Source organism: Budorcas taxicolor, chromosome 12 (assembly GCF_023091745.1).
Source record: "Budorcas taxicolor isolate Tak-1 chromosome 12, Takin1.1, whole genome shotgun sequence".
Taxonomy (NCBI): domain Eukaryota; kingdom Metazoa; phylum Chordata; class Mammalia; order Artiodactyla; family Bovidae; genus Budorcas; species Budorcas taxicolor.
The window spans coordinates 52,237,219-52,251,429 of NC_068921.1; the positions used below are offsets into that span (position 1 = coordinate 52,237,219).

A 14,211-nucleotide genomic window follows, 5' to 3' on the forward strand; every position below is an offset into this window, starting at 1 on the left:
CCAAATAATAGACATTCTATTAGTTCATTCATTAAATGACCATTAGGAACATCTTTGAAGCTTGACAAAAATAAAAAATAATTTATTCTATGTCTACATATTAAATTTTACAATACAAACTATAGCCAAATCTTGATAAACAAGTTAAAAGGAGATTAAAATTGACTATGAAATACAAAAAACACTTATTTGGGTCTTCAAAAATTCTAGAATATGGGTTTAGGGTGGTGAGCATAGTTTGCCATTCCAGTTGACCTGCAGGTTTTATGATGCTTACATGATGATGGATACAACATGAATCTCAAAGTAAATCTCATCTCTACCAAATCTCAGTTCTCTGGTGTGACAGTACCAAGAATAAAGGTTTGTAGTTTAAGTTTTTAAAGAAATGAATGAATAAATTTATTCTACAAAGATTACAATTACAATTACCTAATGACCACAAAACCACTTAGACGTTAATATGAAAGAATTTCCAGGCACACAAAAAAAGAGATCACTGAAAAAGACATAACAAAGGCAAAGCTACTTATTGGATCAAAAGATACCAAACAGATCTTAATACTGAAAGGATGTCAAGGAACCAAGGAGCCAAAACTCTTAAGAGTTCCTTATTCAAAGCACCCCTTCTGTTGGAAGGTATATTTGACCTGATATATCCAAATTTAAATGAGCCCACTTCCACTAGAAATATTCATAGAAGTACGTATCAAAGACACGTATGTACAGACATGAATATAAAACCAACCCTCTGTATTCAAAGGTTTCATTCACACCTGCAGATTCAACAAACCAAGGATCAAAACTATTCAGAAAAGAAAATTTCCAGAAAGTTCCAAAAAGCAAACCTCGAATGTGTGGCATGCCAGGGATTATTTATATAACAGTTACATTGCATTAGGTATTATAAGTAAGCTAGAGCTGACTTAAAGTATACAGCTGACTTAAAGTATACAGGAGGATTTGTGTAGGTTACACACAAATGCTATGCCATTTTATATAAGGAACTTGAGTATCTAGGAATTTTGGTATATGTGGGGGGTCCTAGAACCAATCCCCCCTTCAAGTACCAAGAGACAACTATGTAAAAGTAAAAAATGAGATACAAACAATCCTTTGATAGGAACAGAATTGGATAAATTAGAGTACATCAATCTGCTGGGAATTCCTTGGCTGTCCAGTTGTTAGGACTCTGATTTTTCACTGCCGAAGGTCCAGGTTCTATTCCTATTTGGGAAGTAAGATCCCCCTAGCTGTGTGGCACAATAAAAAAAAAGCATTCTATGGAACAACATTCTATGGAACACACCATACACCATTCTATGGAATACTATGCAAACATTAAAAAATTCAGACAGAGCTCGTGTGTCAACATAGAATATCTGTAGTATGTTAGTTGCTCAGTCATGTTCGATTCTGTGTGACCCCTTAAACTGTAGCCGGCTAGGCTCCTCTATCCTTGGAATTCTCCAGGCAAGAACACTGGAGTGGGTAGCCATTCCTTTCTCCAGGGGATCTTCCTGACCCTGGGATCAAACTTGGGTCTCCTGCACTGCAGGCGGATTCTTTACCATCTGAGCCACTAGGGAAGCTCATATATTTGATGAAACTTTTCATCATCAATCTCACTCCTTTGCATATATCCAGAGAAAACCATTAATTTGAAAAGATACATGCATCCCAATGTTCATAGTAGCACTATTTACAACAACCAAGACATGGAAGCAGCCTAAATGTCCATTGACAGATGAAGGAATAAAGATGTAGTGTGTATATAAGATACACACACATACAGAGAACACCTCTATTTTCACATTATTTTAAGTGCATATTTTTCGGCCTGGGATGTCAAAACTAGTACAAACAAATCTCAGTTACAAAACTATGCTGAGATAAACTGTGCTAACCATCTAAACGAAACTGAACACTGGACAGAAAAGCTGAAATTTTTTTAAATGGCTTACCACTGAGACAGTTCTTGCAAAAGATCTCTTTAAAATATGTACAGGTTCACTGGTTTGCTGTTTGCCCTTTGAAGCACTGCCGTCACTAGTTGGAAGTCTGAAGGTAGCAGACACACATAAACTTACGTTGGAAAGTTCAATGACATTTTCTTCTCAAATATACATTTTTGCAATAGCAAAGTAAATTAAACATTTAAGTATTCTGTTTGCTAAGCAAAATTTTTAGCACATAAGCAAAGCAGTTCATCTTCTAAATGTTACCTTTGTAAAAAGCTTGGTAGTAGAAACTCTCTTCTCCTACTAGACAGCAAACATAACTTATGTTTTCTAGTAATGTTACTAATAAATGCTAGTAACTGTACCCAGGAGTAGACCAAGCAATTAGTAATTTTCAAAATGCTACCCATGGCAAATTCTGACTATAACAGATTGTAAAATAGCAAATAAAAATCTCCTCTTGTAAAAAGTGAGGTTATAACATCTAGGTTCTTAAAGAGATTACTAGAAAAGATATAGAAGAGAGAATCACTGTTCTAAAGCTATTTCCTTTGATATTTACTACTTAAAATAAGAATGTCATTGTTTAGTAATGGTTTATATCTATTTAAATTCTTTCATCTAAAAATTATTACAGTAATCTCCTAGAAATAGATGGATACTCACATAGGCAATGCTCCCATATATGTCTCAATTCCCATAAAGTAATTAAAATTCTTAAGTGATATTAAAATATAATAGTATGTCATATAAGCAAGTCATCATTTGATATTTTAATTAAAGGCAGAAACTTTTCAGCAGTAAGGGATTTTCCAATTCATTCTATCACAAGATGAACAAGAAACATAAAAGTGTAGAATAAATTAACTAGGGCTACATAGACAAGTCCCTAATACTCAGATTTCATTTCTCTAAGATGAATTTCATTAGTTTAAAACATTCAGAAATTGGTGAGATATCAATAGATTAAAAAAATCAGTTCAGTTTAGTCGCTCAGTCGTGTCCAACTCCTTGCGACCCCATGAATCGCAGCACGCCAGCATCCCTGTCCATCACCAACTCCCAGAGTTCACTCAGACTCACATCCATCGAGTCAGTGATGCCATCCAGCCATCTCTTAAGTCATTAAAATATCATAGGCATAATATAGATAATGTGAATCACTAGTGACATTTTACTAAAATTAACCTTTAGGTAAAAAAATGTTTAAAGATATACAAAACTTAGATGTTTCTGTTCTATTTCTAATGGTATATTATAAAGTGCTGAATGCTTCAAGTAATTTCTCCCTTATTATGTCACAAATTTTACAGTAATCCTAGTGCATTATATTAAAAGAATAAACCATGTTAATTAACTATAAATATGCTAAATACCTGTATAATAATTGAGGTATCTGACCAGCATTAACATCTGTGCCATTATTTGATTTCTTTGAACTTTTAAACTGGAAAACAACCCTATGAAGAGAAAAAAAAAACAATGCAACCAAAAACAACATGATTCCAAGATTCATGAAAGAAACTGAAAAATGTAACAATGTTTTCAAACTTTATGTAACTGAAGAGAAATTCATTTTTCAGGGGAGAAAGTAAAAGTAGAAAGACACTGTTGTGATTTCAGTTCTAGCTCCAAATAGCTTAATGGGTTAAATGAAAGAACTGAACCTGATTAGGAGCTACTGCCCGATCCCCCCTGTTAAAGCTCAACATCAACCAGAACGGTACGTTTTTACCAAAATATCGATACTTCAACAAACAGTTTAAAATCTATTAAACTAGATACGGTATAAACTTTAGCTTAAAATGCTATGATATTTCAAGGTTGAATCAACTGTATATGGAATAATGTAGTACCAGATCAAAAAGGAGTCTCTTGAGTTTTCCATTCAATTTGAAAAGGATACGTTATGACAACAGACTTAATTTCTCTACAACATTCTACTTTGTACATTCAGGAACACAGAATTCACCTCATAAATTAGTCTGCTCTTTTTTTGGTCAGTTCTGAGTTGAATGAAACTATATGAAATATATCCAGTTCAAACAGCTTATGCTCAAGAATGATAAAGAATAAACTGAATTTCTCTTATAAATGATAGCTCTTTCACATGAATCAGAGCACAGAGTAGCTAGACTTGGAGTCAAGAGACCCCAAGTCGAGATCTGGCTCTGCCACAAAGCAGCTGAACGATTTGATGCAAAATTGTTTCACCTTGTCTCTTTATTCCTGACTGTAAAAACAGGGCTAATAACCCCTTTACAAAGTTATTGAGAGCATCAAATGAGATATTATGTATGAAAGCATTTTATAATGGGAAGAGCTCTATATTTGAAATTTAAACAGTAAACTTCCCCTTACACCTTACTAAAACTATATCATCTCATATAAAAGCTTTGCAACTTGTATTTTCATAAGCATGATCAAATTTTATAGCAAGTATATTATTTCTTTTTTCTAGTTTCCAGACGCCTAACTATTCTTGTCATTTTCCTCTGTGTAACTTCTAATTTTGGTATAAGGTTTTAATCATTGTAACATCCAGAAACACATACAAATGCCAAGTGACAAGAGCAAAGAATAGCAGAATATCTTCTCATTTTGTCTTACTTTATTTAGCATGAGATTACACGAACTTAATTTTTAGCAGGTCATATTATGTTCTAGACCTACAAAGACTTTTTTTATCCTACAAAAAGACCTCCGAGCTTTCAAAGCAACATTCAGCTAACAAAAATGAGAGTTGCTTAAGTAATGCTGAAACATTCTGCTCACCCATCATCCGTGGTAATAGAGGCTTGTCCGTGAGATCCACAGTCACTGCTGGGTCCTGACACTCGTGCCCAGGCAACATACCACCAGCCTGCCTGCAGGAGGACTGGTTCATCAAACATCATTGCATATTTTTCCCTAAGAGGAAAACCAGACCGTCAAAGAAAGGGCCTCTGCACTTCTTTGGTACATACATTCACTTTTTAAAATCCTTTTTATAAGCCAAACATGAAATACACGGTATTATAAGATTCTTGCCAAATGACATGAAAAACCCTCTATTTTAAAAAGTCTGGGCAGTGGAACAAATTTGAGTCAGTTGGAGTTAGGTGGATGAACTTAGAGACTGCTATATAGAGTGAAGTCAGAAAGGAAAAAACAAATATATATGGGATCAAGAAAAACAGTACTGAGGAACCTATTTGCAGGGAAGGAATGGAGATGCAGATGTAGAGAACAGACTTGTGGAAACAGTGGGGGAAGGAGAGGGTACAACAAATAAAGAAAGTAGCATACACACACACACACACGCACACGCACGCACGCACGCGCACACACACTATCAACTGCCAAATAGATAGCTAGTGGGAAGTGGCTATACAACACAGGGAGCCCAGCCTGGTGCTCTGTGACAACTCAGAAGGGAGCAGTGGCAGGGAAGAGGGAGACTCAAGAGGGAGGGGATATATATATATATATATAATTACGGCCGATTCACATTGTTGTATGACAGAAAACAGCAACATTATAAAGCGATTATCCTCCAACTGAAATACACAAACGACAGTTACTTGTGTTATGGTCAAGACATTTTCGTCCCCTTCATTGTGAATTCTAAAACTTGCTTAAAAAATATAAAACTTTCATACTAAAATAAAATGACTTTTACATTTCAGTCACTGTCATGTCCAACTCTTTGCGACCCCATGGACTATAGCACACCAGGCCTCCCTGTCCATCACCAACTTCTGGAGATTGCTCAAACTCATCTCCATTGAGTCAGTGATGCCATCCAACCATCTCATCCTCTTGTCGTCCCCTTCTCCTCCTGTCTTCAATTTTCCCCAGCATCAGGGTCTTTTCAAATGAGTCACTTCTTCACGTCAGGTGGCCTACGTATTGGAGTTTTCAACTTTAGCATCAGTCCTTCCAATGAATATTCAGGACTGATTACCTTTAGGATGGACTGGTTGGATCTCCTTGCAGTCCAAGGGACTCTCAAGACTCTTCTTCAACACCGCAGTTCAAAAGCATCAATTCTTTGGCACTCAGCTTTCTTTATAGTCCAACTTTCACATTCATACAAAACCATAGCTTTGACTAGATGGACCTTTGTCAGCAAAGTAATGTCTCTGCTTTTTAATATGCTGTTTAGGTTGGTCAGAGCTTTTCTTCCAAGAAGCAAGTGTCTTAATTTCATGGCTGCAACCATCTGCAGTGATTTTGGAGCCCAGAAAAATAAAGTCAGCCATTGTTTCTCCATCTATTTGTCATGAAATAACGGGACCAGGTGCCATGATCTTCGTTTTCTGAATGTTGAGTTTTTAAGCCAACTTTTTCACTCTTCTCTTTTGCTTTCATCAAGAGGCTCTTTAGTTCTTCTTCACTTTCTGCCATAAGGGTGGTTTCATCTGCATATCTGAGGTTATTGTTATTTCTCCTGGCAATCTTGATTCCGGCTTGTGCTTCACCCAGCCCAGCATTTTGCATGATGCACTCTGCATATAAGCTAAATAAGCAGGGTGACAATACACAGCTTTGACATACTCCTTTCCTACTCTGGAACCAGTCTGTTGTTTCATGTCCATTTCTAACTGTTGCTTCTTGACCTGCATACAGATTACTCAGATTTCTCGTTTTCCAACTCTTGAAGAATTTTCCATAGTTTGTTGTGATCCACACAGTCAAAGGTTTTGGCATAGTCAATAAAGTAGAAGTAGATGTTTTTCTGAAATTCTCTTGCTTTTTCTATGATCCAACGAAAGTGGCAATTTGATCTCTGTTTCCTCTGCCTTTTCTAAAACCAGCTTAATCATCTGGAAGTTCTCAGTTCAGGTACTTGAGAAGCCTGGCTTGGAGAACGCTGAGCATTACTTTGCTAGGGGGTGAGATGAGTGCAACTGTGTGCTGGTCTGAACATTCTTTGGCATCGCCTTTCTTTGGGATTGGAATGAAAACTGACCTTTTCCTGTCCTGTGGCCATTGCTGCATTTCCCAAATTTTCTGGCATATTGAGTGCAGCACTTTCACAACATCATCTTTTAGGATTTGAAAAGCTTAACTGGAATTCCATCACATCCACTAGCTTTGTGCATAGTGATGCTTCCTTAGGTCCACTTGACTTCGCATTCCAGGATGTCTGGCTCTAGGTGGGTGATCATACCATCGTGGTTATCTGGGTCATGAAGATCTTTATTGTATAGTTTTTCTATGTATTCTTCCCACCTCTTCTTAATATATTCTGCTTAGTTAGGTCTGCCTCTGTCCTTTATTGTGCCTGTCTTTGCATGAAATGTTCCCTTGGTATCTCTAATTTTCTTGAAAGGATCTCTAGTTGTTCCCAATCTATCATTTTCCTCTATTTCTTTGCATTGATCACTGACGAAGGTTTTCTTATCATTTCTTGCTGTTCTTTGGAACTTTGCATTCAAATAGGTATATCTTTCCTTTTTCCCTTTGCCTTTTGCTTCTCTTCTTTTCTCAGCTATTTGTAAGGCCTCCTCAGAAAACCATTTTGCCTTTTTGACAACCTTTAACTGTTGTCCAAAAAATGGATAGTTTTTTCAGGAAGACTGAATTTTAAAGTAGATTTATTCAACTAAAGTGTTCTGTGGGCTCTGGAATCAGATGGCCTGAGTTCAAGGCCTGGCTTTGTAACTTGCTGGCTGGGTGATCTTGTGCAAGTTACTACAGCTTCTGTGTGACTCAATGACTCATGTTTCCTTATTTGAAAATAGGGATAACAGTAATATCCAGGTCATAGGACTGCTCTGAGAACTGAGTTGAGACAAAGAGTTTGGAACTGAACCTGTCACATAGTAACTACCCAAAAAGTTCACTAAATTAGGAGGAAAGCAAAAAAAAAAAAAAAAAAACATAAATAAGAGAATCTGATATAAATCCAAGTTGAAAAGTCCTATTAACAGAGTGGAAGGAATGTTCACTGATTGCAGCTAGGGATAGAGAGAACAGAGGATACTGAGGAAGGGGAAGACTGTCAGGAACAGTTCTGCAGAGGTCTGAAAGTACGAAACAGGATATGAAACTGGCAAAGTGTCTAGTAGGATTAGAGCCTTAAGACAGATAAAGAAGAATAATAGGGAGAAAGTTAAAAGAGGCTGTTAAAGATTATGGACGTTCTTTAACGCTAGCCATAGGAATCTGGGCTTCATTAACAGGCAAATGAAGAAAATCTAGATGATTCTGTCTATATAAAACCATATACTGCATTTTTGACTCATAATCATCGGTTCAAAATATGATGACAATGGTATCTTAAGGCTTTACTAAAAATTACTTAATAATTAATCTTCCTGAAATTTCCCTAATTTTCATTCATGGATAACGTAAAAATTAGTAGAAAAATATCTCCCGATATTGGTTAATGCCTAAAGTGAAGAAACAGTTGGAATGTTCTTTAGGTTTACTATTTTGTTCACAAAGTATTATCTATTGAAAGCAAACTCAATGCCTTATCACCAGTTTCAGAAAAGATATATTTTCATTAGTAAAAAGCTGATGAATGCCACAGGAGGTTTTCTTAACATAGTGACTGGTGAAGGACCATGTGTTACTATTACCATTAAGTTCAATTCATTTCTTTTTCACATTATCGTCTTCCCTGGTTTATCATAGCACAGGCTGAGATAATTCTTAGGATTACACAGAAAGACTGATAAAATCTGCCTCTCTTTTATTTAATGGAAACTTAAAAAGCAAGCATCCTGATTCTGGCTACTCCTGAGGTTTCAGTAAAGCTGGCCACCTCTCCAATGGTGCTATAACCAAGCAAACACTACAGGCACGGTGTCAAGGTGTCAGAGTATGCAGGTGATCTAAAGTACGGCCCACTGTGACTGCTTGACATAGCACACGTAACGCTACTGCTAGTAAACAATTGCACTGCATCACTAGAGTTGCATATCAGATGTTCTCTAAGTGATGCATGAAAATATGTGTGCAAAATATACGTGTATTTCCACCTTCAGTGTAGAAACAATTTATCTTGTGAAATACAAATATGAAGGACACTATAGTTTTAAAGTACTATTGTTAAAAGCAACACTTATCACCCAGTACATAATTTAGTTTCTTAAGCATCTGATCACAGATTACTTAAAACTTCCTTTTTAAATCACGTTATTCATTTATAATAAACTTGCCATATCAAGTCTGCAATGATTACAATGAATACGGAAGAAATCTTTACCTAGCAGCACAGTCATAAGCCAAGACATCTGTCTCTGCAAGAAGGTCTCCATCAGTTTCATGATCTCCTCCATCAGGACCTAACTCAAACAGCTGGGGAAAGGAGAAAAGCATATTGTGATCACTCAGTCACGTAAAGCTGCTGAATAATGTGCTTATAATTTTGTGTCTCTAATATACACTGGACATTATTAAATGTAAAAGAGTACCTGCTTAAAAAAAAATCTTAGTGAAATAAACAAATCTATATATCTAAATTAAGAAACTTACACAATGTCTTGTGGTCTATATTAACCTCGGTTTTTCTTGCTTTATATATTCACCTACTTATATCAAATGCTCCAAAAATGTTCTTTACCAGATATAAACATCTGAAGGAGGTGAGAGAACTCTAATTTCTAAGTGAGGTTCCAAATGTAGAATTTTGCCTTAACATGTAACTAGCTATGAGATCCTGGGATCCGGTTTCTTCATCCATAGAAGGGAGACGGACACACTAGCAGTGCCTACTTCATTGTAACTGTGAGAATTAAAAGAAACGATACTTGTAGAACACTTATATACCACAGCACCACCCCCTACCGCCCCAAAAAAAGGCTAGAAAAATATTAGCTGATGAGTTGGCAATAACAGAAGGTAAAGCACTCAGGTTACTCAGTGGTAAAGAATCCACCCGCCAGTGCCGGCCAGTGTAGGAGATGTGGCTTCAATCCCTGGTCAGGAAACTAAGATCCCACCTGCCATGGGCTCCAGAACTAAAAAGAAGCCCTCATACCACAATGAAAGATCCTATACGCCACAGTGAAGATGCCGGGAGCCACAACTAAGAGCTGAAACAGCCATAAAAAAAAAAAAAAAACCCTGGGATAATCCTTTTGTTCCATCTCTCTCCACCAGTTCTGTATCTATTCTACTGCTGGTACCAAACACTGTCAATGCCACTGTCAATGTGTTTCCAGTATTACTAGCTGAAAGAATTCAGTAAGAACTAATTAATTCTCTCCTTTCTCTCCTTGTTCTAACCCATATTCCACAGTTAAAAGTTTTTGCTTTTCTTTAATAACCCATAGTTGTCTTTTTAAAATGCATATCTGATTAGAATACTTCTTTAGTCTAGAAGTCGTCAATGGTTTCCCTCCTTTTCATTGTAAATAGCATGATATAAAGGTCCTTAATAACGTGCCCCTATGGCTCCACTGTTTATCTTCAGCAAATAATTTTGAACACATACTGTGTGCCAGGCAGGGTGGTAAGAATCAGGCATACAGGGGTACACAAGGAAAACAACAAAAAAGGGGGCTATTGGAATGTACAGTTTTAAATAGGCTCACCACGGAGTTGAGATCTTAAGGTAAAGAAAAAGTGAGCCATGCAGGTATGGGAAGGAAGAGCTGTAGTCAGAGGGAGTAACAGGTATGAAGCTCCCAAAGTTTGACTGTGCCCAGCATGTTTGAGGAACACAGGTGGCCAGTGTAGCTAGACTGTGGTGAATTAACTAGTATAACATAAGGGCAGAGGGTGATGGAAGTTACTTCTGATGGTGTTTTTCAGGCCCTTGTAAGGCCTGCGGTTTTCATTCTAATATAAGAAGCACTGCAGGAATCTGAACAGAGGAGTGGCATACTCTGGTGTACATTCCAAGAGAATCACTCTGCTTTGCAGAGAAGACAATGAAGGGAGCAAGGATGGAGTAAAGGCTACTCTGTACTGATCCAAGTGGGCGGGGTTTGGACCAACCTAGTACTAGGGACAGTTTTCAGAAGTAGTTAGATCCTGGATTTATTTTTGAAGTGCAGCCAACAATATCTGCTGCTACAGTGAATGTGGGATGTGAAAGACAGAGGGCAGTCAAGAAGGACTTCAAGATTTTTGGCCTGAGCAACTGGAATAATAAAGTTAATTCTACTGTGAGCCCGTTAAATGGGATGGGGAAGGACAACAGAACAGGAGGTTTAGAGAAGATGTCAGAAGCCTGGTTTTGAGTATGTTTCACTCCAAATACCTGTTAGCTATTCACATGGAGATGCAGAGTAGGCAGCTGTGTAGATGACTTTGGAGGTCTATTAAGTGTAAGAGTGATAAAAAGAAAAGCACTTAAAGCCATCAGGCCGGATCACTGTGGGGTGAGCAGACTTTAAAAAGATGTCCAAGACTTTGAGTTCGGGCACTCCAGCATTTACAGATCAGGAAGATGATGAGCAACCAGCGGGAGACTAAGAAGAGCAGCCAAAGAGACCGGAGGAAAGCGAAGCCTGGTGTTCTGGGAGCCATGTGAAGAAATTGTATCAAAGAAAAGCTCAATCAGATTAAATTGTGTTAACTGAGGTAAGGAAGACAAAGACTGGGACTACAGTAGCATTTAACTGAGAAATTTTTTATGAAGCCTGCTACTGAAGTTAAGGCATAAACGACAGTTTTCTCTTTCACTTTAAGAGAAAATCAGATAATGTGACAACAGAACATTCAAGCTATCAGTGAATTTTTAAAGACTGAGCAGATCCTTTACTTAGTGTAACAGGTGGCCCTTTCTGACATGCATAGTGCAGTAAACTTACGACTCCTGGTTGTTTTTTGACTCTCTACCAGATGCAATCCATCCCCTTACTCACTTCATCCCTGGTCCCCCTATGTCTGTGGTGATGATGTATGTTTACATAGCATCTGGTGATATATAAATGCTAAAAAATTTTAAAGCCACATCAAAATGCCCCTGTATCTTGTCACTAAAATGGCTACAAGAAAGTACGCAGAGAGAAAGGTATACAGAAGATTGAGATTGACTGCTAATGCCTTTTTCAACCTAAAATGATTGAAAAGTCATTTTCTATTTATTTTACTCCTTTTTAATTTGACTTCTGAATTTTTCATGAGTTAATGATTTATTATTACTCTATTTGATCGTAGCAATGTTTCCTCAGGTCCTTTATTAGAGGAGGCATTCTATAAATTAATAAATCAAGTTAAAATGATCATCTTCAAACACAGAGAACAACAGTGTGAATGGACTGCTTACCTTAATTTTAGCAGTATATTCTCCTCTACCTCCAAACAGACCAAGGCCACCAAGTAAAATATCGGTGTCGGCACTAAAACGTATAGCTTCCACCGAGTGAGCAGAGTAGCCCCAGCCCCCTCCATGACCTAAAAAGACGCAAATGGTAATTGACATTTTAAAACATCCATGTAATTCATTTATAAGACAGTATTTCCTCAACATAAATGTACATACTTTCAAACCTGTTTACTACACTATAATCTTCTTTGGAATAAACCTTCATCACTGCTTGAGTTTCCTCCTCTGTGCTCGCAACACCCATTTTTAAATCCTGCATAGTTGCCAAGGTATCAAGACAACCTAAAATCAAACAAATGAAAATTCAACTGCTTGAATGAATATTTCCCCTAGTATTCGTAATATCTGAGATGCTGGAGGTGATAAATTAAAACACCAAACTCTAAATGTGCTCAACAAATTCACACCACGCATTTTATGGAAGATACTTAAAACCAATACAAATTATCCTTTGCCTGTGTTAACTATCATATTTAAATATATGCTGTATGACAATGTTTCGCACAAAACTCTCTCTGAAAAGTTGCAAGAGCTTATTTAATATGTGAGTCCTTACAAGGTCCATCATTTATCAAACTCTATGAATCACTTCAGATTGATTCTTTTTTTTTCTGCTTACCAATGATTAAGACTTTAGATTGATTCTTAAGGAACTATTTGAGGAAGACACAGGAGCCTGAGATAAACTTAATCAATGCTAGTTTGGCATGTTTACAGTTGTTCCCAGATGTTGTAAAAATGCTTATCTCAAATTAATTAATTAGAAGTAAATTTAATGTGCTGTGGAAAACTGTTATGTAAGAAGAAACAGAAGTGGTAATTATAAAATTATATATTTTTATAGAATTTATTTTAAAAGAATGCACAAAAATTAAATACTGTAATTATATATTTGAATATTTAACCTGCTTCACTAAAGTTTATGTATTCAAAGTAAGCAAAAAACATTATTTTAAAAGATTTACCTGTTAGGAAAATTATATTCAGGGCTGCTTTATATTTGGGAATATATAAATCTTTCATGGTGTTGGTATAAGTCTAATGTACTTTTTTCTGTAGGAGAAACCTTTTAAAGTTAGAAGATTTAACTTATTTTGCACCTAGCACATTATTATTTAACAAACATGACAGAATGATACACAAATTTAAATACTCTTTAAAAAAAAATCTTCAGGACACATTAACGAAAATTAGTTGATCATCAAACACCAACCCTACCTAGGATGTGCAAAGCTGCATGAGACCGGGTGGTGAGAGCCCTTGAGCCCGTCGGTAAGGCCAGCTCAGGACTCAGAATACTACATCGGGACTGCATGTCTGCTGCAGAAGGAAGTCGGGCATCAGCAACCACTGCATTGTAGCACCACAGTTCTCTAGTGCTTGGCCGAAACCTTTCAAGAAAAAGATTACAGCACCTCAACATACAGTTTCATTTTTAAAAAACATTTTAAGCAAAATTGATGACACAAAGAGAATAATACAGCCAGCTCAAACAGGACAAAATGTAGCTCATTACTTTCCATATCTGAGCTAAAAATATAAAATGATTTATGTTACCATAAAAAATTTGAACAAAACAGCAATATGTATCACATTATTGCATGAAAATAGAGCAAGAGTATATTTTAAAGTCTAATGTGTACTTAAAAATATAAAACCTTTGTACAGCCAAACTCCATAAAAAAGAGTGTAAAGTCAAAAGAAAATACACAAAACAAACACGAGACGAAACAACAATAGCCATAATGGAGAGGAACTCCTGCAACCCAACGAGAGATAATCCAAAACCAAAAGTGGGCAAGGGACACGGAACTCTGTTCTTCGGAATGGAGACGCTGAATCTTACTAATCAACAGTAACGCATCATAAATACTATGAAGAACCCACAATGACATCCTGCCACTGTCTCATTCCTTTCATCTCTTCCATAACAAAATTCTCAAAACGCAGTCTTTTATTAAACTTTTTTTGGAAAAG

General features: G+C 36.6%; 1 protein-coding gene across 1 annotated transcript in view; it reads right to left on the reverse strand.

Moving 5' to 3' along the window:
* Window positions 1-14,211, reverse strand: part of MYCBP2 (MYC binding protein 2) — a 266,575-nt gene that overhangs the window by 123,966 nt on the left and 128,398 nt on the right. Inside the window, exons 24-30 of the mRNA XM_052650329.1 lie at window positions 13,453-13,625; window positions 12,391-12,516; window positions 12,175-12,302; window positions 9,163-9,254; window positions 4,737-4,871; window positions 3,338-3,421; window positions 1,965-2,061 (exon numbers count right to left, since the gene is read on the reverse strand). Of these exons, the coding sequence (XP_052506289.1) occupies window positions 1,965-2,061; window positions 3,338-3,421; window positions 4,737-4,871; window positions 9,163-9,254; window positions 12,175-12,302; window positions 12,391-12,516; window positions 13,453-13,625 (835 nt within the window). The remainder of the gene's footprint in view (window positions 1-1,964; window positions 2,062-3,337; window positions 3,422-4,736; window positions 4,872-9,162; window positions 9,255-12,174; window positions 12,303-12,390; window positions 12,517-13,452; window positions 13,626-14,211) is intronic.